Here is a 27,605-nt window from a genome sequence, read left to right on the forward strand (position 1 = left end):
TGTGACTAGCAGGCAGTAGTGACCGTGCGATGCCCTTACTCCTACCCCAGACTAGGCATGAGCAATGAAGTAAGAGCATAAGCAAGCATGCCTCATTCCATGACCCATGTGCGAGCTGATCCCTGTGATTAGCAGGCAGTAGTGACCTTGTGATGCCCTTACACCTACCCCAGAGTAGGCATGAGCAATCAAGTAAGAGCATAAACAAGCATGCCTCATTTCATGGCCTATGTGCGGGCAGATCCCTGTGATTATCAGGCAGTAGTGTCCGTGTAATGCCCTTACTCCTACCCCAGAATAGGCATGAGCAATCAAGTAAGAGCATAAGCAAGCATGCCTCATTCCATGGCCCATGTGCGGGCTGATCCCTGTGACTAATAGGCAGTAGTGACAGTGCAATGCCCTTACTCCTACCCCAGACTAGGCATGAGCAATCAAGTAAGAGCATAAGCAAGCATGCCTCATTCCATGGCCCATGTGCGGGCTGATCCCTGTGATTATCAGGCAGTAGTGACCGTGTAATGCCCTTACTCCTACCCCAGGATAGGCATGAGCAATCAAGTAAGAGCATAAGCAAGCATGCCTCATTCCATGGCCCATGTGCGGGCTGATCCCTGTGACTAGCTGGCAGTAGTGACCGTGCAATGCCCTTACTCCTACCCCAGACTAGGCATGAGCAATCAAGTAAGAGCATAAGAAACATGCCTCATTCCATGGCCCATGTGGGGGCTGATCCCTGTGATTAGCAGGCAATAGTGACCTTGTGATGCCCTTACCTCTACCCCAGAGTAGGCATGAGTAATCAAGTAAGAGCATAAGCAAGCATGCATCATTCCATGGCCCATGTGCGGGCTGATCCCTGTGATTAGCAGGCAATAGTGACCTTGTGATGCCCTTAACCCTACGCCAGAGTAGGCATGAGTAATCAAGTAAGAGCATAAGCAAGCATGCCTCATTCCATGGCCCATGTGCGTGCTGATCCCTGTGATTAGGAGGCAGTAGTGACCTTGTGATGCCCTAACCCCTACCCCAGAGTAGGCATGAGAAATCAAGTAAGAGCATAAGCAAGCATGCCTCATTCCATGGCCCATGTGCGGGCTGATCCCTGTGATTAGCAGGCAATAGTGACCTTGTGATGCCCTTACTTCTACCCCAGAGTAGGCATGAGCAATCAAGTAAGAGCATAAGCAAGCATGCCTCATTCCATGGTCCATGTAAGGCCTGATCCATGTGACTAGCAGGCAGTAGTGACCGTGCGATGCCCTTACTCCTACCCCAGACTAGGCATGAGCAATCAAGTAAGAGCATAAGCAAGCATGCCTCATTCCATGACCCATGTGCGGACTGATCCCTGTGATTAGCAGGCAGTAGTGACCTTGTGATGCCCTTACACCTACCCCAGAGTAGGCATGAGCAATCAAGTAAGAGCATAAGCAAGCATGCCTCATTCCATGGCCCATGTGGGCGCTGATCCCTGTGATTAGCAGACAGTAGTGACCGTGCGATGCCCTTACTCCTACCCCATACTAGGCATGAGCAATCAAGTAAGAGCATTAGCAAGCATGCCTCATTCCATGACTCATGTGCGGGCTGATCCCTGTGATTAGCAAGCAGTAGTGACCTTGTGATGCCCTTACCCCTACCCCAGAGTAGGCACGAGCAATCAAGTAAGGGCATAAGCAAGCATGCCCCATTCCATGACCCATGGAAGAGCTGATCCCTGTAATTAGCAGGCAGTAGTGACCCTGCGATGCCCTTACTCCTACCCCAGACCAGGCATGAGCAATCAAGTAAGAGCATAATCAAGCATGCCTCATTCCATGGCCCATGTGCGCGCTGATCCCTGTGATTAGCAGGCAATAGTGACCTTGTGATGCCCTTACCTCTACCCCAGTGTAGGCATGAGCAATCAAGTAAGAGCATAAGCAAGCATGCCTCATTCCATGTCCCATGTAATGGCTGATCCCTGTGATTAGCAGGCAGTAGTGACCCTGCGATGCCCTTACTCCTACCCCAGACTAGACATGAGCAATCAAGTAAGAGCATAATCAAGCATGCCTCATTCCATGTCCATGCGCGCGCTGATCCCTGTGATTAGCAGGCAATAGTGACCGTGCGATGCCCTTACTCCTACCCCAGACTAGGCATGAGCAATCAAGTAAGAGCATAAGCAAGCATGCCTCATCCCATGGCCCATATGCGGGCTGATCCCTGTGATTTGCAGGCAATAGTGACATTGTGATGCACTTACCCCTATTCCAGAGTAGGCATGAGCAATCAATAGTTACTATGTAATGCCCTTACCCAGATGCAAGCATGAACGATCCCTTGCTCCCCTCGTCTGAAGGCAAAAGCAATGGATTGTCTTCCTGTAATGCCCTTACACCTACCCAGAGTAGGCATGAGCAATCAAGTAAGAGCATAAGCAAGCATGCATCATTCCATGGCCCATGTGCGCGCTGATCCCTGTGATTAGCAGGCAATAGTGACCTTGTGATGCCCTTACCCCTACGCCAGAGTAGGCATGAGTAATCAAGTAGGAGCATAAGCAAGCATGCCTCATTCCATGGCCCATGTGCGTGCTGATCCCTGTGATTAGCAGGCAATAGTGACCTTATGATGCCCTTACCCCTACCCAACAGTAGGCATGAGCATTCAGGTAAGAGCATAAGCAAGCATGCCTCTCACCATGACTCAAGTGCGGGCTGATCCCTGTGATTAGCAGGCAGTAGTGACCTTTTAATGCCCTTATCCTACCCCAGAGTAGGCATGAGCAATCAAGTAAGAGCATAAGCAAGCATTCCTCATTCCATGACCCATGTAAGGCCTGATCCCTGTGATAAGCAGGCAGTAGTGACCTTGTGATGCCCTTACACCTACCCCAGACTAGGCATGAGCAATCAAGTAAGAGCATAAGCAAGCATGCCTCATTTCATGGCCTATGTGCGGGCTGATCCCTGTGATTATCAGGCAGTAGTGTCCTTGTAATGCCCTTACTCCTACCCCAGAATAGGCATGAGCAATCAAGTAAGAGCATAAGCAAGCATGCCTCATTCCATGGCCCATGTGCGGGCTGATCCCTGTGACTAATAGGCAGTAGTGACCGTGCAATGCCCTTACTCCTACCCCAGACTAGGCATGAGCAATCAAGTTAGAGCATAAGCAAGCATGCCTCATTCCATGGCCATGTGGGGGCTGATCCCTGTGATTAGCAGGCAGTAGTGACCTTGCAATGCCCTTACTCATATCCCAGAGTAGGCATGAGCAATCAAGTAAGAGCATAAGCAAGCATGCCTCATTCCATGACCCATGGAAGGGCTGATCCCTGTGATTAGCAGGCAGTAGTGACCCTGCGATGCCCTTACTCCTACCCCAGACTAGGCATGAGCAATCAAGTAATAGCATAAGCAAGCATGCCTCATTCCATGACCCATGTAAGGGCTGATCCGTGTGATTATCAGGCAGTAGAGACCATGTGATGCCCTTACTCCTACCCCAGGCTAGGCATGAGCAATCAAGTAAGAGCATAAGCAAGCATGCCTCATTCCATGACCCATGTAAGGGCTGATCCATGTGATTAGCAGGCAGTAGTGACCGTGCGATGCCCTTACTCCTACCCCAGACTAGGCATGAGCAATCAAGTTAAAGCATAAGCAAGCATGCCTCATTCCATGGCCCATGTGCGGGCTGATCCCTGTGATTAGCAGGCAGTAGTGACCGTGTGATGCCCTTACACCTACCCTAGAGTAGGCATGAGCAATCAAGTAAGAGCATAAGCAAGCATGCCTCATTCCATGGCCCACGTGCGCGCTGATCCCTGTGATTATCAGGCAGCAGTGACCGTGCAATGCCCTTACTCCTACCCCAGACTGGGCATGAGCAATCAAGTAAGAGCATAAGCAAGCATACTTCATTCCATGGCCCATGTGCGGGCTGATCCCTGTGATTAGCAGACAGTAGTGAGCTTGTGATGCCCTTACACCTACCCCAGAGTAGACAGAAGCAATCAAGTAAGAGCATAAGCAAGCATGCCTCATTCCATGGCCCATATGCGTGCTGATCCCTGTGATTAGCAGGCAATAGTGACCTTGTGATGTCCTTACCTCTACCCCAGAGTAGGCATGAGCAATCAAGTAAGAGCATAAGCAAGCGTGACTCATTCCATGACCCATGTAAGGGCTGATCCCTGTTATTAGCAGGCAGTAGCGACTGTGCGATGCCCTTATTCCTACCCCAGAGTAGGCATGAGCAATCAAGTAAGAGCATAAGAAAGCATGCCTCATTCCATGGGCCATGTGCGGGCTGATCCCTGTGATTAGCAGGCAGTAGTGACCTTGTAATGCCCTTATCCTACCCCAGAGTAGGCATGAGCAATCAAGTAAGAGCATAAGCAAGCATGCCTCATTCCATGGCCCATGTGCGCGCTGATCCCTGTGATTATCAGGCAGCAGTGACCGTGCAATGCCCTTACTCCTACCCCAGACTGGGCATGAGCAATCAAGTAAGAGCATAAGCAAGCATACCTCATTCCATGGCCCATGTGCGGGCTGATCCCTGTGATTAGCAGACAGTAGTGACCTTGTAATGCCCTTATCCTACCCCAGAGTAGGCATGAGCAATCAAGTAAGAGCATAAGCAAGCATGCCTCATTCCATGGCCCATGTGCGGGCTGATCCCTGTGACTAATAGGCAGTAGTGACCATGCGATGCCCTTACTCCTACCCCAGACTAGGCATGAGCAATCAAGTAAGAGCATAAGCAAGCATGCCTCATTCCATGGCCCATGTGGGGGCTGATCCCTGTGATTAGCAGGCAGTAGTGACCTTGCAATCCCCTTACTCATATCCCAGAGTAGGCATGAGCAATCAAGTAAGAGCATAAGCAAGCATGCCTTATTCCATGACCCATGGAAGGGCTGATCCCTGTGATTAGCAGGCAGTAGTGACCCTGTGATGCCCTTACTCCTACCCCAGACTAGGCATGAGCAATCAAGTAAGAGCATAAGCAAGCATGCCTCATTCCATGACCCATGTGCGGGCTGATCCCTGTGATTAGCAGGCAGTAGTGACCTTGTAATGCCCTTACCCCTACCCCAGAGTAGGCATGAGCAATCAAGTAAGAGCATAAGCAAGCATGCCTCATTCCATGGCCCATGTGGGGGCTGATCCCTGTGATTAGCAGGCAGTAGTGACCTTGCAATGCCCTTACTCCTATCCCAGAGTAGGCATGAGCAATCACATAAGAGCATAATCAAGCATGCCTCATTCCATGGCCCATGTGCGCGCTGATCCCTGTGATTAGCAGGCAATAGTGACCGTGCAATGCCCTTACTCCTACCCCAGACTAGGCATGAGCAATCAAGTAAGAGCATAAGCAAGCATGCCTCATTCCATGGCCCATGTGGGGGCTGATCCCTGTGATTAGCAGGCAGTAGTGACCTTGCAATGCCCTTACTCATATCCCAGAGTAGGCATGAGCAATCAAGTAAGAGCATAAGCAAGCATGCCTCATTCCATGACCCATGGAAGGGCTGATCCCTGTGATTAGCAGGCAGTAGTGACCCTGTGATGCCCTTACTCCTACCCCAGACTAGGCATGAGCAATCAAGTAAGAGCATAAGCAAGCATGCCTCATTCCATGACCCATGTAAGGGCTGATCCCTGTGATTAGCAGGCAGTAGTGACCGTGCGATGCCCTTACTCCTACCCCAGACGAGGCATGAGCAATCAAGTAAGAGCATAAGCAAGCATGCCTCATTCCATGGCCCATGTGCGGGCTGATCCCTGTGATTAGCAGGCAGTAGTGACCGTGTGATGCCCTTACACCTACCCTAGAGTAGGCATGAGCAATCAAGTAAGAGCATAAGCAAGCATGCCTCATTCCATGGCCCATGTGCACGCTGATCCCTGTGATTATCAGGCAGTAGTGACCGTGCAATGCCCTTACTCCTACCCCAGACTGGGCATGAGCAATCAAGTAAGAGCATAAGCAAGCATACCTCATTCCATGGCCCATGTGTGGGCTGATCCCTGTGATTAGCAGACAGTAGTGACCTTGTAATGCCCTTATCCTACCCCAGAGTAGGCATGAGCAATCAAGTAAGAGCATAAGCAAGCATGCCTCATTCCATGGCCCATGTGCGGGCTGATCCCTGTGATTAGCAGGCAGTAGTGACCATGTGATGCCCTTACACCTACCCCAGACTAGGCATGAGCAATCAAGTAAGAGCATAAGCAAGCATGCCTCATCCCATGGCCCATGTGCGGGCTGATCCCTGTGATTAGCAGGCAATAGTGAGCTTGTGATGCCCTTACACCTACCCCAGAGTAGACAGAAGCAATCAAGTAAGAGCATAAGCAAGCATGCCTCATTCCATGGCCCATGTGCGCACTGATCCCTGTGATTAGCAGGCAATAGTGACCTTGTGATGTCCTTACCTCTACCCCAGAGTAGGCATGAGCAATCAAGTAAGAGCATAAGCAAGCATGACTCATTCCATGACCCATGTAAGGGCTGATCCCTGTTATTAGCAGGCAGTAGTGACTGTGCGATGCCCTTATTCCTACCCCAGAGTAGGCATGTGCAATCAAGTAAGAGCATAAGCAAGCATGCCTCATTCCATGGGCCATGTGCGTGCTGATCCCTGTAATTAGCAGGCAGTAGTGACCTTGTAATGCCCTTATCCTACCCAGAGTAGGCATGAGCAATCAAGTAAGAGCATAAGCAAGCATGCCTCATTCCATGACCCATGTAAGGGCTGATCCCTGTGATTAGCAGGCAGTAGTGACCTTGCGATGCCCTTACTCCTACCCCATAGTAGGCATGAGCAATCACGTAAGAGCATAAGCAAGCATGCCTCATTCCATGGCCCATGTGCGCGCTGATCCCTGTGATTAGCAGGCAATATTGACCTTGTGATGCCCTTACCTCTACCCCAGAGTAGGCATGAGCAATCAAATAAGAGCATAAGCAAGCATGCCTCATTCCATGGTCCATGTGGGGGCTGATCCCTGTGATTAGCAGGCAGTAGTGACCTTGCAATGCCCTTACTCCTATCCCAGAGTAGGCATGAGCAATCAAGTAAGAGCATAAGCAAGCATGCCTCATTCCATGACCCATGGAAGGGCTGATCCCTGTGATTAGCAGGCAGTAGTGACCCTGCGATGCCCTTACTCCTACCCCAGACTAGGCATGAGCAATCAAGTAATAGCATAAGCAAGCATGCCTCATTCCATGACCCATGTAAGGGCTGATCCGTGTGATTATCAGGCAGTAGAGACCATGTGATGCCCTTACTCCTACCCCAGGCTAGGCATGAGCAATCAAGTAAGAGCATAAGCAAGCATGCCTCATTCCATGACCCATGTAAGGGCTGATCCATGTGATTAGCAGGCAGTAGTGACCGTGCGATGCCCTTACTCCTACCCCAGACTAGGCATGAGCAATCAAGTAAGAGCATAAGCAAGCATGCCTCATTCCATGGCCCATGTGCGGGCTGATCCCTGTGATTAGCAGGCAGTAGTGACCGTGTGATGCCCTTACACCTACCCTAGAGTAGGCATGAGCAATCAAGTAAGAGCATAAGCAAGCATGCCTCATTCCATGGCCCACGTGCGCGCTGATCCCTGTGATTATCAGGCAGCAGTGACCGTGCAATGCCCTTACTCCTACCCCAGACTGGGCATGAGCAATCAAGTAAGAGCATAAGCAAGCATACCTCATTCCATGGCCCATGTGCGGGCTGATCCCTGTGATTAGCAGACAGTAGTGAGCTTGTGATGCCCTTACACCTACCCCAGAGTAGACAGAAGCAATCAAGTAAGAGCATAAGCAAGCATGCCTCATTCCATGGCCCATATGCGTGCTGATCCCTGTGATTAGCAGGCAATAGTGACCTTGTGATGTCCTTACCTCTACCCCAGAGTAGGCATGAGCAATCAAGTAAGAGCATAAGCAAGCGTGACTCATTCCATGACCCATGTAAGGGCTGATCCCTGTTATTAGCAGGCAGTAGCGACTGTGCGATGCCCTTATTCCTACCCCAGAGTAGGCATGAGCAATCAAGTAAGAGCATAAGAAAGCATGCCTCATTCCATGGGCCATGTGCGGGCTGATCCCTGTGATTAGCAGGCAGTAGTGACCTTGTAATGCCCTTATCCTACCCAAGAGTAGGCATGAGCAATCAAGTAAGAGCATAAGCAAGCATGCCTCATTCCATGGCCCATGTGCGCGCTGATCCCTGTGATTATCAGGCAGCAGTGACCGTGCAATGCCCTTACTCCTACCCCAGACTGGGCATGAGCAATCAAGTAAGAGCATAAGCAAGCATACCTCATTCCATGGCCCATGTGCGGGCTGATCCCTGTGATTAGCAGACAGTAGTGACCTTGTAATGCCCTTATCCTACCCCAGAGTAGGCATGAGCAATCAAGTAAGAGCATAAGCAAGCATGCCTCATTCCATGGCCCATGTGCGGGCTGATCCCTGTGACTAATAGGCAGTAGTGACCATGCGATGCCCTTACTCCTACCCCAGACTAGGCATGAGCAATCAAGTAAGAGCATAAGCAAGCATGCCTCATTCCATGGCCCATGTGGGGGCTGATCCCTGTGATTAGCAGGCAGTAGTGACCTTGCAATCCCCTTACTCATATCCCAGAGTAGGCATGAGCAATCAAGTAAGAGCATAAGCAAGCATGCCTTATTCCATGACCCATGGAAGGGCTGATCCCTGTGATTAGCAGGCAGTAGTGACCCTGTGATGCCCTTACTCCTACCCCAGACTAGGCATGAGCAATCAAGTAAGAGCATAAGCAAGCATGCCTCATTCCATGACCCATGTGCGGGCTGATCCCTGTGATTAGCAGGCAGTAGTGACCTTGTAATGCCCTTACCCCTACCCCAGAGTAGGCATGAGCAATCAAGTAAGAGCATAAGCAAGCATGCCTCATTCCATGGCCCATGTGGGGGCTGATCCCTGTGATTAGCAGGCAGTAGTGACCTTGCAATGCCCTTACTCCTATCCCAGAGTAGGCATGAGCAATCACATAAGAGCATAATCAAGCATGCCTCATTCCATGGCCCATGTGCGCGCTGATCCCTGTGATTAGCAGGCAATAGTGACCGTGCAATGCCCTTACTCCTACCCCAGACTAGGCATGAGCAATCAAGTAAGAGCATAAGCAAGCATGCCTCATTCCATGGCCCATGTGGGGGCTGATCCCTGTGATTAGCAGGCAGTAGTGACCTTGCAATGCCCTTACTCATATCCCAGAGTAGGCATGAGCAATCAAGTAAGAGCATAAGCAAGCATGCCTCATTCCATGACCCATGGAAGGGCTGATCCCTGTGATTAGCAGGCAGTAGTGACCCTGTGATGCCCTTACTCCTACCCCAGACTAGGCATGAGCAATCAAGTAAGAGCATAAGCAAGCATGCCTCATTCCATGACCCATGTAAGGGCTGATCCCTGTGATTAGCAGGCAGTAGTGACCGTGCGATGCCCTTACTCCTACCCCAGACGAGGCATGAGCAATCAAGTAAGAGCATAAGCAAGCATGCCTCATTCCATGGCCCATGTGCGGGCTGATCCCTGTGATTAGCAGGCAGTAGTGACCGTGTGATGCCCTTACACCTACCCTAGAGTAGGCATGAGCAATCAAGTAAGAGCATAAGCAAGCATGCCTCATTCCATGTCCCATGTAATGGCTGACCCCTGTGATTAGCAGGCAGTAGTGACCCTGCGATGCCCTTACTCCTACCCCAGACTAGACACGAGCAATCAAGTAAGAGCATAATCAAGCATGCCTCATTCCATGTCCCATGCGCGCGCTGATCCCTGTGATTATCAGGCAGCAGTGACCGTGCAATGCCCTTACTCCTACCCCAGACTGGGCATGAGCAATCAAGTAAGAGCATAAGCAAGCATACCTCATTCCATGGCCCATGTGCGGGCTGATCCCTGTGATTAGCAGACAGTAGTGAGCTTGTGATGCCCTTACACCTACCCCAGAGTAGACAGAAGCAATCAAGTAAGAGCATAAGCAAGCATGCCTCATTCCATGGCCCATATGCGTGCTGATCCCTGTGATTAGCAGGCAATAGTGACCTTGTGATGTCCTTACCTCTACCCCAGAGTAGGCATGAGCAATCAAGTAAGAGCATAAGCAAGCGTGACTCATTCCATGACCCATGTAAGGGCTGATCCCTGTTATTAGCAGGCAGTAGCGACTGTGCGATGCCCTTATTCCTACCCCAGAGTAGGCATGAGCAATCAAGTAAGAGCATAAGAAAGCATGCCTCATTCCATGGGCCATGTGCGGGCTGATCCCTGTGATTAGCAGGCAGTAGTGACCTTGTAATGCCCTTATCCTACCCCAGAGTAGGCATGAGCAATCAAGTAAGAGCATAAGCAAGCATGCCTCATTCCATGGCCCATGTGCGCGCTGATCCCTGTGATTATCAGGCAGCAGTGACCGTGCAATGCCCTTACTCCTACCCCAGACTGGGCATGAGCAATCAAGTAAGAGCATAAGCAAGCATACCTCATTCCATGGCCCATGTGCGGGCTGATCCCTGTGATTAGCAGACAGTAGTGACCTTGTAATGCCCTTATCCTACCCCAGAGTAGGCATGAGCAATCAAGTAAGAGCATAAGCAAGCATGCCTCATTCCATGGCCCATGTGCGGGCTGATCCCTGTGACTAATAGGCAGTAGTGACCATGCGATGCCCTTACTCCTACCCCAGACTAGGCATGAGCAATCAAGTAAGAGCATAAGCAAGCATGCCTCATTCCATGGCCCATGTGGGGGCTGATCCCTGTGATTAGCAGGCAGTAGTGACCTTGCAATCCCCTTACTCATATCCCAGAGTAGGCATGAGCAATCAAGTAAGAGCATAAGCAAGCATGCCTTATTCCATGACCCATGGAAGGGCTGATCCCTGTGATTAGCAGGCAGTAGAGACCCTGTGATGCCCTTACTCCTACCCCAGACTAGGCATGAGCAATCAAGTAAGAGCATAAGCAAGCATGCCTCATTCCATGACCCATGTGCGGGCTGATCCCTGTGATTAGCAGGCAGTAGTGACCTTGTAATGCCCTTACCCCTACCCCAGAGTAGGCATGAGCAATCAAGTAAGAGCATAAGCAAGCATGCCTCATTCCATGGCCCATGTGGGGGCTGATCCCTGTGATTAGCAGGCAGTAGTGACCTTGCAATGCCCTTACTCCTATCCCAGAGTAGGCATGAGCAATCACATAAGAGCATAATCAAGCATGCCTCATTCCATGGCCCATGTGCGCGCTGATCCCTGTGATTAGCAGGCAATAGTGACCGTGCAATGCCCTTACTCCTACCCCAGACTAGGCATGAGCAATCAAGTAAGAGCATAAGCAAGCATGCCTCATTCCATGGCCCATGTGGGGGCTGATCCCTGTGATTAGCAGGCAGTAGTGACCTTGCAATGCCCTTACTCATATCCCAGAGTAGGCATGAGCAATCAAGTAAGAGCATAAGCAAGCATGCCTCATTCCATGACCCATGGAAGGGCTGATCCCTGTGATTAGCAGGCAGTAGTGACCCTGTGATGCCCTTACTCCTACCCCAGACTAGGCATGAGCAATCAAGTAAGAGCATAAGCAAGCATGCCTCATTCCATGACCCATGTAAGGGCTGATCCCTGTGATTAGCAGGCAGTAGTGACCGTGCGATGCCCTTACTCCTACCCCAGACGAGGCATGAGCAATCAAGTAAGAGCATAAGCAAGCATGCCTCATTCCATGGCCCATGTGCGGGCTGATCCCTGTGATTAGCAGGCAGTAGTGACCGTGTGATGCCCTTACACCTACCCTAGAGTAGGCATGAGCAATCAAGTAAGAGCATAAGCAAGCATGCCTCATTCCATGGCCCATGTGCACGCTGATCCCTGTGATTATCAGGCAGTAGTGACCGTGCAATGCCCTTACTCCTACCCCAGACTGGGCATGAGCAATCAAGTAAGAGCATAAGCAAGCATACCTCATTCCATGGCCCATGTGTGGGCTGATCCCTGTGATTAGCAGACAGTAGTGACCTTGTAATGCCCTTATCCTACCCCAGAGTAGGCATGAGCAATCAAGTAAGAGCATAAGCAAGCATGCCTCATTCCATGGCCCATGTGCGGGCTGATCCCTGTGATTAGCAGGCAGTAGTGACCATGTGATGCCCTTACACCTACCCCAGACTAGGCATGAGCAATCAAGTAAGAGCATAAGCAAGCATGCCTCATCCCATGGCCCATGTGCGGGCTGATCCCTGTGATTAGCAGGCAATAGTGAGCTTGTGATGCCCTTACACCTACCCCAGAGTAGACAGAAGCAATCAAGTAAGAGCATAAGCAAGCATGCCTCATTCCATGGCCCATGTGCGCACTGATCCCTGTGATTAGCAGGCAATAGTGACCTTGTGATGTCCTTACCTCTACCCCAGAGTAGGCATGAGCAATCAAGTAAGAGCATAAGCAAGCATGACTCATTCCATGACCCATGTAAGGGCTGATCCCTGTTATTAGCAGGCAGTAGTGACTGTGCGATGCCCTTATTCCTACCCCAGAGTAGGCATGTGCAATCAAGTAAGAGCATAAGCAAGCATGCCTCATTCCATGGGCCATGTGCGGGCTGATCCCTGTAATTAGCAGGCAGTAGTGACCTTGTAATGCCCTTATCCTACCCAGAGTAGGCATGAGCAATCAAGTAAGAGCATAAGCAAGCATGCCTCATTCCATGACCCATGTAAGGGCTGATCCCTGTGATTAGCAGGCAGTAGTGACCTTGCGATGCCCTTACTCCTACCCCATAGTAGGCATGAGCAATCACGTAAGAGCATAAGCAAGCATGCCTCATTCCATGGCCCATGTGCGCGCTGATCCCTGTGATTAGCAGGCAATATTGACCTTGTGATGCCCTTACCTCTACCCCAGAGTAGGCATGAGCAATCAAATAAGAGCAAAAGCAAGCATGCCTCATTCCATGGTCCATGTGGGGGCTGATCCCTGTGATTAGCAGGCAGTAGTGACCTTGCAATGCCCTTACTCCTATCCCAGAGTAGGCATGAGCAATCAAGTAAGAGCATAAGCAAGCATGCCTCATTCCATGACCCATGGAAGGGCTGATCCCTGTGATTAGCAGGCAGTAGTGACCTTGCGATGCCCTTACTCCTACCCCAGACTAGGCATGAGCAATCAAGTAAGAGCATAATCAAGCATGCCTCATTCCATGGCCCATGTGCGCGCCGATCCCTGTGATTAGCAGGCAATAGTGACCTTGTGATGCCCTTATCCTACCCCAGAGTAGGCATGAGCAATCAAGTAAGAGCATAAGCAAGCATGCCTCATTCCATGGTCCATGTAAGGCCTGATCCCTGTGACTAGCAGGCAGTAGTGACTGTGCGATGCCCTTACTCCTACCCCAGACTAGGCATGAGCAATCAAGTAAGAGCATAAGCAAGCATGCCTCATTCCATGACCCATGTGTGGGCTGATCCCTGTGATTAGCAGGCAGTAGTGACCTTGTGATGCCCTTACACCTACCCCAGAATAGGCATGAGCAATCAAGTAAGAGCATAAGCAAGCATGCCTCATTCCATTGCCCATGTGCGGGCTGATCCCTGTGACTAGCAGGCAGTAGTGACCGTGCAATGCCCTTACTCCTACCCCAGACTAGGCATGAGCAATCAAGTAAGAGCATAATCAAGCATGCCTCATTCCATGGCCCATGTGCGCGCTGATCCCTGTGATTAGCAGGCAATAGTGACCTTGTGATGCCCTTACCTCTACCCCAGAGTAGGCATGAGCAATCAAGTAAGAGCATAAGCAAGCACTCCTCATTCCATGTCCCATGTAATGGCTGATCCCTGTGATTAGCAGGCAGTAGTGACCGTGCGATGCCCTTCCTTACTCCTACCCCAGACTAGGCATGAGCAATCAAGTAAGAGCATAAGCAAGCACTCCTCATTCCATGACCCATATAAGGGCTGATCCCTATGATTAGCAGGCAGTAGTGACCTTGTAATGTCCTTATCCTACCCCAGAGTAGGCATGAGCAATCAAGTAAGAGCATAAGCAAGCATGCCTCATTCCATGGCCCATGTGCGGGCTGATCCCTGTGACTAGCAGGCAGTAGTGACCGTGCAATGCCCTTACTCCTACCCCAGACTAGGCATGAGCAATCAAGTAAGAGCATAAGCAAGCATGCATCATTCCATGGCCCATGTGCGGGCTGATCCCTGTGACTAGCAGGCAGTAGTGACCTTGTAATGCCCTTACCCCTACCCCAGAGTAGGCATGAGTAATCAAGTAAGAGCATAAGCAAGCATGCATCATTCCATGGCCCATGTGCGGGCTGATTCCTGTGATTAGCAGGCAGTAGTGACCTTGTAATGTCCTTATCCTACCCCAGAGTAGGCATGAGCAATCAAGTAAGAGCATAAGCAAGCATGCCTCATTCCATGGCCCATGTGCGGGCTGATCCCTGTGATTAGCAGGCAGTAGTGACCGTGTAATGCCCTTACCCCTACCCCAGAGTAGGCATGAGTAATCAAGTAAGAGCATAAGCAAGCATGCCTCATTCCATGGCCCATGTGCGGGCTGATCCCTGTGACTAGCAGGCAGTAGTGACCGTGCAATGCCCTTACTCCTACCCCAGACTAGGCATGAGCAATCAAGTAAGATCATAATCAAGCATGCCTCATTCCATGGCCCATGAGGCATTTTTGTTTATGCTCTTACTTGATTGCTCATGCCTACTCTGGGGTAGGTGTAAGGTGTTAGGCAGAAACCTATGCCGTTCCCTCTGGGACCACTGCAAAAGATTTAGGACTACAGGTGTTTGGCAGTAAACCCACTTGGTAGCACTCTGTACTACACAGATTCACTTGGTAGCTGTGGCTGAGCAGTCAGACTTCCCTCAAGAAGAGTTAGGCAGTATTCAGAGTATTCAAAATAGGTCAGAAGAACATAGTAGGACAAGTAAACACTGACCAGAGCTTGGTGTAAAAGAGATATTATTATTTATTTAAAACTACATCTAGAAAAACACACAGGCACTAATAGTAAGCAATTCAAAAACACGGTCACTAAAAGATATACACTCCCTTAGAAGAATATTAGACAAGTCTTAAGTAAAGCCCCACTTATTTTCAGACAGTGGTGAGCGCTTAACACAGATGGCACTCTAATAATGTGTTTAAAAAGGGAGAGAAAAGCAGAGAATAATATGAGACAGATCCCAACACTTTCGTAAGATCAAAGCAAGAGAGGAAGGCAAATAAAACCGTGAAGTTAGAGTTCAGTAGGCCGTATCCACTTTAAGAGGATCCGAACGAAATGTGTCCAAGGTCACACGGTTGAAGTGCACAAGAGTCTTGCAAAGGTTCAAAAAGAATTGGACCAAAATAAAGGGACCAGTTAGAGGGTCAAGGCGGCCAGCCCAGTCCAGAAGGTTAAGGGGTTATTATTACCTTGTAGCAATCTTTAGAAAGGGAGGCCTGGCAGACACGGTACCTTAAAGTGGTGAGAATACTCCAGCGGGGGCAGTTGTTCCTGGCAGCGGATGCAAGTCGGTGCTTCATCCGGGGGAAGAGAGTATCTCGTCGGGGATGAAGACAGGAGTCTGTTGCATGCCAGGGAAGAAACCAGCCGCGGAGTTCTCAGGTAAAAGGAGCAGTCCTTTTATTCGCGGTCCAGTGGTAAGTGGCTATCCGGTTGCTGAGGTGCTTGGCATGGGCAATTCGACCACAAGACGGTCGGGGTGCGAAGAGAAGAAGGTAAACTGGTTGTGCCCACCAGTCAGGGGAAGAAGCCTCTCCAGCCGGGAGATCTTCTCTGTCGTCGGGAAGTGGTGAGTCGGTTCCGCAGGGCTCCACCGGTGGGGTCATCGTGGTAGGTCAGCTCAGCTTCTCCCTCCTCGGATTCTCAGGTCCTGTGGCGACTTCTGAAGTTCCAGTCCCCAAAGCCCTGCTTTTATGCAGCACACCCCCATTCACTCAGCCTAGCTGTCAATCAAACATGCTAAGTGGTGAGCCGGCCGGCTCACCACTTGGGCCAATCACACAAGAGTGCGACTTGTGTTACCAAGGTAACTCAGTCCAGGGTGCCTAAACCCCTCCCACACCAGACAGACTGTGGTACCCAGACAGAGTGGCACCACTTTTGGAGGCTTCTGTGGAGAAGCCCCCCAAAAAGTGGAACGAATTAATATTAAATAAATAAACCGGCGGTATGTTCGAGGCTATTAAATAATTAAAGTTGGTAGCCTCGAACAATGGGAAAATCCCATAGGGATATATTCGCGGTCAAATATAAAAAGTAGTATCCAGTGCCACCAGCCAAAACTCGATCAGGGGGGACAGACGTGCCCCCTCGACTAACAGACCCCGGGGCAATCAAATTGCCCCAACCAGTACGTCCACAATATGATGGTTTGTACCGGTTTCTGTTAATAATTTGGGACTAGTAAAGCCAATGGTGACTTTACATGCCCTGGGAGACAGTAGTCAGTCCCAGGGAATGGAGTCTATGGTGGGGTGTCACTATGACACCCCTGTGTCACTGCACGGAGGGTGCTGTGTAACACACATAGGAAAAACACATGAGACCCTATGGAGTAAAGGACCCCATAGCCCATAAAACACATTAACAGTCAAAGGAACACCATAATCATGTCCAAGAATGGGAGAAAAAGAGTCTCACTCTTGGCAGGAGAAAAACAAACTCCAGAAATCCAGCAAAGCTGCTGGGGGACTCACTAGGTTAGGAAATTCAGCCTAAAGAGAGAATTCTCCCAAACATAAGGGCATCGCATTCAGGCGACAGGGATTGGTGAGTGCAGTGCCCCATGTATCAGCCAGGTGACTGGGATTGCCGGGTGCAGTGCTCCATGTATCAGCCAGGTGACTGAGATTGCCAGGTGCAGCGCCCATGTATCAACCAGGTGACTGGTATTGCAAAGTGCAGTGCCCCATGTATCAGCCAGATGACTGGGATTGCCGGGTGCAGTGCTCCATGTATCAGCCAGGTGACTGGGATTGCCAGGTGCAGTGCTCCATGTATCAGCCAGGTGACTGGGATTGCCTGGTGCAGTGCTCCATGTATCAGTCAGGTGACTGGTATTGCAAAGTGCAGTGCCCCATGTATCAGCCAGGTGACTGGGATTGCCGGGTGCAGTGCTCCATGTATCAGCCAGGTGACTGGGATTGCCGGGTGCAGTGCTCTATGTATCAGTCAGGTGACAGGGATTGGTGAGTGCAGTGCCCCATGTATCAGCCAGGTGACTGGGATTGCCGGGTGCAGTGCTCCATGTATCAGCCAGGTGACTGGGATTGCCGGGTGCAGTGCTCTATGTATCAGTCAGGTGACAGGGATTGGTGAGTGCAGTGCCCCATGTATCAGCCAGGTGACTGGGATTGCCGGGTGCAGTGCTCCATGTATCAGCCAGGTGACTGGGATTGCCGGGTGCAGTGCTCCATGAATCAGACAGGTGACTGGTATTGCAAAGTGCAGTGCCCCATGTATCAGCCAGGTGACTGGGATCGCCGGGTGCAGTGCTCCATGTATCAGTCAGGTGACAGGGATTGGTGAGTGCCGTGCCCCATGTATCAGCTAGGTGACTGGGATTGCCGGGTGCAGTGCTCCATGTATCAGCCAGGTGACTGGGATTGCCGGGTGCAGTGCTCCATGTATCAGCTAGGTGACTGGGATTGCCGGGTGCAGTGCTCCATGTATCAGACAGGTGACTGGTATTGCAAAGTGCAGTGCCCCATGTATCAGCCAGGTGACTGGGATCGCCGGGTGCAGTGCTCCATGTATCAGTCAGGTGACAGGGATTGGTGAGTGCAGTGCTCCATGTATCAGCCAGGTGACTGGGATTGCCGGGTGCAGTGCTCCATGTATCAGCCAGGTGACTGGGATTGCCGGGTGCAGTGCTCCATGTATTAGTCAGGTGACAGGGATTGGTGAGTGCAGTGCTCCATGTATCAGCCAGGTGACTGGGATCGCCGGGTGCAGTGCTCCATGTATCAGCCATGTGACTGGGATTGCCGGGTGCAGTGCTCTATGTATCAGTGAGGTGACAGGGATTGGTGAGTGCAGGTATTGGTGAGTGCAGTGTTCCATGTATCAGCCACCAGGTGACTGGGATCGCCGGGTGCAGTGCTCCATGTATCAGCCATGTGACTGGGATTGCCGGGTGCAGTGCTCCATGAATCAGCCAGGTGACAGGGATTGGTGAGTGCAGTGCTCCATGTATCAGTCAGGTGACAGGGATTGGTGAGTGCAGTGCTCCATGTATCAGCCAGGTGACTGGGATAGCCGGGTGCAGTGCTCCATGTATCAGTCAGGTGACAGGGGTTGGTGAGTGCAGTGCTCCATGTATCAGCCAGGTGACTGGGATAGCCGGGTGCAGTGCTCCATGTATCAGTTAGGTGACAGGGATTGGTGAGTGCAGTGCTCCATGTATCAGTCAGGTGACAGGGATTGGTGAGTGCAGTGCTCCATGTATCAGCCAGGTGACTGGGATCGCCGGGTGCAGTGCTCCATGTATCAGCTAGGTGACTGGGATTACCGGGTGCAGTGCTCCATGTATCAGCCAGGTGACTGAGATTGCCAGGTGCAGCACCCATGTATCAGCCAGGTAACTGGGATCGCTGGGTGCTGTGCCCCACAAATCGGCCAGGTTACTGGGTCTGCTGGGTGAAGCCCCCCCATTATCAGCCAGGTTACTGGGTTGGCTGGGTGAAGCCCCCCATTATCGGCCAGGTTACTGGGGTTGCTGTGTGAAGCCCCTCCATTGTCGGCCAGGTTACTGGGGTTGCTGGATGAGACACCCTACAAGGTTGGGTTGATGATTTTAATGTTAAAGGATATTTGTACCGCGCACTATCACCACAGGAGTAGTCCCCTGGCGCTGATGAACTGGATGTGTGTGGATGAGGGAGAGGATGCTGCAGCTTCAGCACAGAGAGGAGAGGGTCCTTGCTCACAGCCTGGCATTTTCTTCAGGGGAGCATTGGTAATTTCAGGCATGCCAACCATGGCCAACTATATTGCCCAATCTTTGAGAGGACTTGGGCTTGGGCCAGGGCACTGAAAGCAAGGAGTGTATTGATGATAGAGAGAATAGCATTGTGATTCAAGTTAGCAGATAATGCCAATTTCAGAATGTGGTCACATGCCGTAACATGGGAGTCAAGCCAGAGGTGTCAGGAGAGGGGAAATAACCCATCATTGCCCGGATCATCCATCCAAGCTTCATAGGGATGGAGCAGGGGCTGGGGAGTAATGGGAAAAGCTTAGACTCCATCTGCATCCTCATTGCTTCCCCAGGGTGGCAAACCTTGGGCATTCTTCCATTGGCTAGGCACAGAAGAGGGGGTCGTTCAGATACTGGTGATCTAAACAATAGGTTCATGTTGGCTCAGTCCTGAAAGATGCTGAGAGGAAGGCGCAGGGTGGCATATAGTGGACTGTTACAGCAGAAACCCAGAGCTAACAGCCATCTTCTTCTTTCAGGTTCCATGCTGAAATCAAACACATCAAGGTGACAACGATGGATGGCCTGTACCGGATCACTGACAAGAAGGCCTTCCGCAGCCTGATCGTAAGAGCCGCTTCTACTCGGGTGTAGAGCATGTGCTAAGCAATGGGTGAATAAGTGATCTCATCTCAGCAAGGGATAATCAGACACTCACGCTGCATCGTGAGCAAGAGATGTGCTCCGTCTCTACCAAGACTTTGCCATAACTTCACCGGCAGGTCACATGGCCTACACGATTATCCCACCATTCCTTTGGTAGGCTCCACACATTGCCATCTTCATGACCCTCAATGCATCTTTACCAAGTCCCTCACATTGTCTGGCACAAATATCTCAGTCTCACGGCCTTCACCAATGCCTTCACCCTGTCATACCTCAAGTTCCTCTCTCTATTTCCCCCCCCCACCCTAACCCAGCCTTCACCAAACCCTCACTCTGGCTTTCCTAGATCCAACCATTTCTTGTCAAAGACCCTCTGTTTTCACCGACACCCTCCCTCACACAAACCAACCACCTCAATGCCGCAGCCCCTCACTCCATTAACCCAAATATCATATTGTCAACTTTCCCAAAACCCTCACCATTCTGCCTCCAAGTGCCATGCTCTGCCTTCCCCTAACACCCGCTTCTGCTTTTCTCCAAGTCCCCCCTTAGCTTTGGTCCAGACTTCTTGGTGCAAACACCTTCAACCTACCTTAGTAATGCTCTCATCCTGCCTTCACACGATGGTTCCTCACATGGTTTATTGGGGATGCAGACTGGGGTACTGCAGGCTTCAATGCATGAGGGGACGCTCTTGCACCTCCTCATTTATCGAAGGATGAGAGCCATCAATATGAAAGCACTCTGGCTCCACTGCACACATGCTGGAGCCAGGAAGCACTTGCTGCTTCGTGGCTCCTGATGTATGCTGTGCTGAATCTTCAGATGGCGTCCCTTCTTCCCTAGGGAGAGCCCCTTCCCATGAGGCCAGGATGGTGAGACAGATACCCAATAGTCCCCCTGGGGGTGGTGATTAACGGGAGGTTTGCATGGGAATGGCTTTCCCCTATGGGATTAGGGACGACCTGGAGAGAAAATGGTATCCCCATAACACTCTTACTCTCACCACACCGTCCCAAAATCCTCCATGTACCCACTGCCCTAATATCCCCATGTGTTTTTGCCAGCCCATTAATTTAGAAAACACTGAGATGAAAAAGATACTGTGGGGGTGGACCCCTAATTACCTTAGCTGAAAGCGGAGTCACCACATGAGGAACGAGTGCACCTTTTGTGCGTAAAGCAAGTCTATTGTACAATCGTCTGGGAAGCAGTTAGATGATGCTGCAGAGTCAAACTAACCCAATTCCCAACAAACCACATAAATTGATACATTATATACAATTATGCAACAGTTAAAACAGTCCCAGATAATGTATTACAATCCACTACGTGATTGGTCAAAACATACACAATGAAGTTCCATCTTTCTCCATTTCTTCCCTTTTCATAAGTCATCGACAATCTTAACTACCATCTTCAGATCTTATTCGTAGCACACCCTGTCTCGGGATTCATCCGTGGTAGGTCGCAACATCATGACATAATAACACATTTGCCTACACACATAATGTATTAATAGTAACAACTGGCCTAAGCCTTTTCACCTTAAGTGTGATTGCACATGGTCTGCATGGATACTTTAGCCAAATGAGTGAAAGCTGAGTGTAAAGCCTGGATGGGCGTATGTGTACTTTGGCCCTCTATATGGAGGAGACAGAGGCACAGAGCACCAGAGAGGCCGGACTCAAGAGATGTGATTTAGGGGGATGGCAGTAGACTGGGTGTGCGGTGCAGTTCGGAGGAATCGTCCTCCACGGGCACCCATACCTCTTCATGTGCCTCCTCCTCAGCCTGGGGTGCTGTGGCTGCCACCTCCCCAGTCAAACTGGACTCTGCCGAGTGTGGAGCCTCGGCTGTTTCCTGTAGCTGTGCTACAGGTGTAGGCGCTTCCGCCTCAACAGCCCTTGGCAGCACCGGTGGTGGTTTCAATTGTGGTGCATGGTGGCCCTTGGGTTGGCCCTTCGAGGTGGACGGCCGGTTGGCCTCATCCCGGGTCCTCTTCCGGGGTGTGGTTTGCTGTGGGGGTGAGTCCTGGGCATCGCTGTCATGGTCTGAGCCTGTGGGGGTCGAAGAGAGGGACGGCATGTGTGATGGTTTGATCATCTACACTATCGAGGGTAAAAGGCATTTGAGTTTGGATGATCACGTTGTTTGATACATGGGTGGGTGATGCAGGCATACATCGGGGTCACTCATGTTGGGGAAGACGTATGGTATGTGACATGCATATTTGTTGGGACCTGCATGCAGTGTGACTTATGGCATTTACATCTTTGTGTGGTATGTGTCAGATACGGCATTACCTTGCTGCAGGCATCTGCATGTGTCTGCGCTGCGTACGACAACTATGCTGGGAATGTGAGTGTGTTGGGCCATGGCTTGCCTCTTTGGACAGACATATTGGTGGACTTTCATCAAACTCTGCAATACAGTTTTTTTCTTAGGACACTCACCTCCATCCGCCGATGTTGTGGCGCCACACTCCATGTCCCCGACACCTTTTATGCCCTCCATACTAATCAGGCTAGCACAGATGTCCTCCCATCGGGCCAGCTTGATGGGGGAGCTAGCTCCTCTGCCTGTTGCCATTGCCTGGCTCCTGTTGGCAGAGAGTATGTTGCGGACTTGTAGCCGCAAGTCGTCCCACATCACAAAAACATATGAAGCCCTATGGGGTAAAATACCCCATAGCCCATTAAACACATCTAGATTCAAAGAAACACACTCAAATCATGCCTAAGAGTGAGGGTAAAAGAGTCTCACTCTTGGCAGGAGAAAAAAATAAACCCCAAAAATCCAGCAAAGCTGCTGGGGGACTCACTAGGTTAGGAAATTCAGCCTAAAGAGAGTATTCTCCCTAACACTCCCCCCCCCCAGACTAAGGGACAGGAGGATTTAATCCACTCCTGGATGAATCTCATATCTCTAGTCGATGACATACATTCTAGAGAGTCCATCAGCATTTTGATGGTGACACCCTGACCTGTGCTCAATGGTGAAATCAAACCCTTGCAGGCAGATTGACCATCTCAATAGTTTTGGATTTTCTCCCTTCATTTGCATTAACCATCTCAAGGGTTGGTGGTCAGTCTGAATGACAAAAGTAGAACCATACAAGTATGGCCTAAACTTCTTCAATGCCCACACAATAGCAAAGCATTCTCTTTCGATTGTTGCCCACCTTGTCTCAGGATCCTTCAGCTTACGGCTGATGAAGCAAATGGGGTGCTCCCTACCCTTCTCATCCAGCTGGCTTAGAACTGCACCTATACCTACATTGGAAGCATCAGTTTGTACGATGAAAGTTTGGTGGTAGTCAGGAGCTCTCAGAACTGGAGCTTGGCAAAGAGCTTTCTTCAGTTTTTCAAAGGCCTGATTGCACTCCTCATTCCATTTGATCTTTTTAGGGAATTTTGGAGAGATTACATTCAGTGGAGAAGCTATGGTCCCATAGTTCTCAATGAAATTCCTGTAATACCCAGTGAGGTGAGACCTAGGAAGGCTCTCACCTGGGTTTGAGTAGTAGCTGTTGTCCAATTTTGCACAGCTTCAATTTTGCTGAGCAAAGGCCTTATTTCGCCACCTCCTACGTCATGCCCAAGGTAGACCACTTTACTTTGACCTATCTGGCATTTACCTGCCTTGGTAGTCAAATTGGCCTGTCCAAGAGCCTGCAAAACATGTCCTAGGTGGTTCACATTGTCCTCCCAGGAGTGGCTGAAGACTAAAATGTCATCCAAGTATGCCATGCAGAAGTCCTCCATCCCAGCTAGAACTTGGTTCACCATCCTTTGGAATGTAGCAGGTGCATTTTTTAATCCAAAAGGCATGACCTTAAACTGGTACAAGCCAACTGGGGTGGAAAATGCAGTTTTCTCCTTGGCATGGTCTGTCAAGGCTATGTGCCAATAGCCTGATGTAAGGTCAAAGGTGCTGAGGCACTTGGCTGCACCAAGTTTATCCACCAACTCATCTGTCCTTGGTAAAGGGTGGGCATCAGTCTTTGTGACTGCATTAAGAGCTCTATAGTCCACACAGAATCTCAAGTCTTTGGATCCTGCCTTTGGTACTAACACAACTGGGCTAGACCATGGACTAGTAGAGGGTTCTATTACTCCGAGATCAAGCATCTTCTTGACCTCCCCCTTGATGTGGGTTCTCACATTTTCTGACATTCTGTATCCTCTGCTTTTGACTGGCAGACAGTCACCAGTGGGTATCTCGTGCTGTCCACAGGGGGTCAAGCCTGGTGAGAGTGAGAACAGGGAGGCAAACTGATTTAACATAGATTTGCACTCCTCTTGTTGCTCAGGTGTCAGATCTGAAGAGAGATTGACTCCTTCGATTTTCTCATCTACAGGTACACCTCTGAGGAGATCAGGGAGAGACTCACTCTCTTCTTCCTCTGCTGCTGAAGCTACAAGCAAGGCTCCTACTTCAGGTCTGGAGACGTACGCTTTCAGTCGGTTGGTGTGGAAGACTCTAGGAGCTTCACTGGGTCTGCCCAGATCCACCAGATAGTTGACCTCTCCAGGTTTTCCCACAACTTTGAAGGGTCCCATCCATTTGTCTTGCAAGGCCCTCTGCCTTGTTGAGAGCATAACGAGAACTAGCTGGTCTTGAGTGAACTCAACCATGTTAGACTTTTGATCATGCCAATGCTTGACCAAAGCTTGTCCAGCTTTCAGGTTATCACTAGCTTCTGCCATCATGTGTGACATTCTCCTTCGGAGACCTATCACATAGTCAGTCACTCTGACTAGCTTGAGGGGAGGAGCGCCTTCCAATCCCCCCTTAATCAGGGCCAACGGACCTCTGACTGGATGGCCATAGAGAAGTCAAAGGGAGAATAACCTACTCCCTCCTGAGGGACTTCTGTATAAGCAAAGAGAAGGCATGGCAGTAGAAGGTCCCACTTTATTTTCAGAGGTTCCTCTAAAGCACCTATCATGCTCTTCATGGTTCTGTTAAACCTTTCTACCAACCCATTGGTCTGGGGGTGGTATGCAGTTGAGAACTTGTAACGCCACAGGTTTTCCACATGGCTTTCATGTAGTGGGACATAAAGTTTGACCCCCTGTCGCATATTACTTCCTTAGGAAAGCCAACCCTGGTAAAAATACCAAGGAGGGCCTTAGCCACAGCCGGAGCTGTAACAGTCCTCATAGGAATTGCCTCAGGGTACCTAGTAGCATGGTCTACTACAACAAGTATAAACCTGTTGCCTGAGGAGGTTGGGGGATCAAGGGGTCCAACAATGTCAATCCCTACCCTCTCAAATGGGACTCCCACAACTGGGAGAGGCACTAAAGGTGCCACATTCTTGGAGCCAACCTTACCAGAGGTTTGGCAGGTATGGCAGCTCTTGCAAAACTTATCTACTTCTGCCCCCTTTTTTGGCCAATAGAAGTAGAGTGAGAGCCTTTCCTTGGTCTTCTTGAAACTCAAGTGACCAGCCAAAGGAATCTCGTGGGCTAAGTGCAAGAACTGTTGTCTGTTTTCTTGAGGTACTACAAGGCGTTTGTAGTCTCCAGGTTCAGACTCAGTTGGTTCACTGTAGAAGAGGCCATCTTCCCAGTGCAACCTATACTTCCCAGGCTCTTGCCCATCAGCCTGAGCAGCTGCCTGATGGCGGAGACCCTCTAGAGTTGGACATTCTCTTTGTCCCTTACGGAAAGCTGCCCTGCTGGGCCCACCTTCTGCCAGTAAAGACTGCAGCTCAGGATGATCCTCAGGGTCTAGATCTCCAATAAGTTCTTGGCCTCCCACTATCTTTTCTTCAGAGTCTAGTTCAACCACACAGGGTTGTACCTCCCTCTCAGCCTCAGCTGGATGTGGAGTTACAGGTGTAACTGTTAGAAGCACTGGAGTGCTTGCTGCTGACTTTTTCCTAGGAGTCTTGGGTTGCCCCTTTGCTCCTGATCTGGTAGTTACTGCAGTGAGTTGCTCCAGTGGTAAAGGAGTGATCTCTGTCATCATCTCCTGAGATAACCCTCGCAGGGTTTTCTCTCTTGCAGGTTTTGGAGCTCTTGTAACCTTTTACTAGGTGGTCTGGGGGTATGTGACACAAATCCAAGAGCTTTCAGGTCATTACCCAACAGAACCCTACCTGGTACTTCACATTGTACACTGACAGGTATCTTTAAAGCCATATCATTACACTGGATAAGAACTGGTAACTGGGTACACATCTGCACAGGCCCTCCAGCTAACTTGGTGAGGCATTTGGGTGCCTTAGCAACATCCTCTGCCTTGAAAAATGATTCATCCACCACAGTTATGCTGGCCCCAGTGTCTCTAATGGCAGGAGTCTCCTGGCCTGGACACTGTCCTTATAATACTCTTTAGTATTATCTGGGATAGAATTATACACATCTAAGTTCTGTTGTTCCCACAACCCCAGAGGGACTAAAGAAACACTTGCTGAGACACCAATGGGTTCATCAGCCAGCAGTAGAAAGTTTCCACTTGCCATTGGGACTTCCTCTTCTGGAGCGAAAGCTAAGGAGGCAAGTTGGATCCCTGAAGGTTTACCTTTGCATCTGGGATCTCCTTTCACATGGTCAGTAGTGCCACAAACAAAGCATTTACCAAATGCCTTCTGGAATGGGGGCTTATTCTGACCTCCCTCTGGTTTGGCACCAGAGGAGACACTATTCTGCTGTGGTTTCCCTGGTGGCTTACCCTTCTGGTTTTGTTTGGGGCCCTCTTTGTAATTTGCAGTATTAGAATTCTCTTTGGAGTCCTTTTCAGGCTGTTTCCCCTCATCCTTTTTCTGAGTTACCCCAGAATCCTTGTGAGTGGCCCTGTTGGCAACCCACAGGTCAGCAGCCTTAGCTAGTTTTCGGGAATCTAACTCCTTTGAATCAGCCAAGTGCTGTCTGAGCTCAGGAGAGCAGGCATCATAAATTGGCTCCAACATAAAAAGATTTTTCATACCTTCATAAGTGTTCACCTAGTAACCCTTAATCCATCCCTCTAAGTTTTTCAAACATTCACTCACCCAGGTAGCCCAAGGGGTATCATCATTCTTTTTGAGGGTCCTAAACCTCTTAAGATACTGGGAAGGGGTCTTCCCAAATCTAGCTATCAGAGCTAGTTTCACATATTCATACTCTTTCCTATCCTCCTCCCCCAACTCCATTACCACATCAGTTGCAACAGGGGGAAGCCTAGAGAACAACCAGGTGAGTAAGTCATTTCCTGTGATGTTCTGGAGCCCATGATTATATTCAAACAGAGACAACCAATCCAACACGTCCAACTTAGGCTCATACATACCAAACAATTCTTTAGGCATCCGGGGTCTTTTAGGACTGGAACTTCTAGAGGAGCCAGAGAGAGAAGCATTTTCAACAGATAATTTCTTCATTTCTAGCTCATGCTTGAGCTCCATTTCCCTTAGCCTTAGTTCTTGATTCAGTTCCTGATGTCTCTGTTCAGCCTGAGTATTCAGTCTCTTGAACTCTAGTTCAAGTTTCATTTTCTCTAATTCAAGATATTGAGGACTAAGTGGGGGACTTGGCAAATGCCCAGTAGGTACAGCAGGTAGAGCAGACAGAGGCCAAGGGGGGACAGTCACAGCAGCCTCACCCTCCTCTTCTGACTCTTCCTCAAGATTGTCAACATTGTGATCAACATCAATCTCTATACTGTTATCTACATTTTCTGGCATGGTAGGTTCCTCTGAACCATCATCCAGACTTTGGTTAGCTAGCAACCTTTCTATTAATTCCATTTTCTTGCCTTTAGTCAGGAGATTCTTATGCTTACATAGAACTCTTAAACAATCAGCAGTTTTTGTAGCAAGGGACTCTTGACTATAATTTTCCATAGTTGACATGTTAGAAAGATTACTTTTTTCAGTGCTAAGCTTTGTGGTTAGTTGTACTAAGGTATCCTAAAGCACTCTAAAGTGCATACTCAATACAA

General features: G+C 49.9%; 1 protein-coding gene across 1 annotated transcript in view; it reads left to right on the forward strand.

Moving 5' to 3' along the window:
* The window catches only part of VAV1 (vav guanine nucleotide exchange factor 1), a 1,439,562-nt gene that overhangs the window by 1,301,471 nt on the left and 110,486 nt on the right, over positions 1-27,605 (forward strand). Inside the window, exon 24 of the mRNA XM_069604429.1 lies at positions 19,544-19,631. Within this exon, the coding sequence (XP_069460530.1) occupies positions 19,544-19,631 (88 nt within the window). The remainder of the gene's footprint in view (positions 1-19,543; positions 19,632-27,605) is intronic.

The sequence above is a fragment of the Ambystoma mexicanum genome, chromosome 3q (assembly GCF_040938575.1).
Source record: "Ambystoma mexicanum isolate Mex_15411 chromosome 3q, UKY_AmexF1_1, whole genome shotgun sequence".
Taxonomy (NCBI): domain Eukaryota; kingdom Metazoa; phylum Chordata; class Amphibia; order Caudata; family Ambystomatidae; genus Ambystoma; species Ambystoma mexicanum.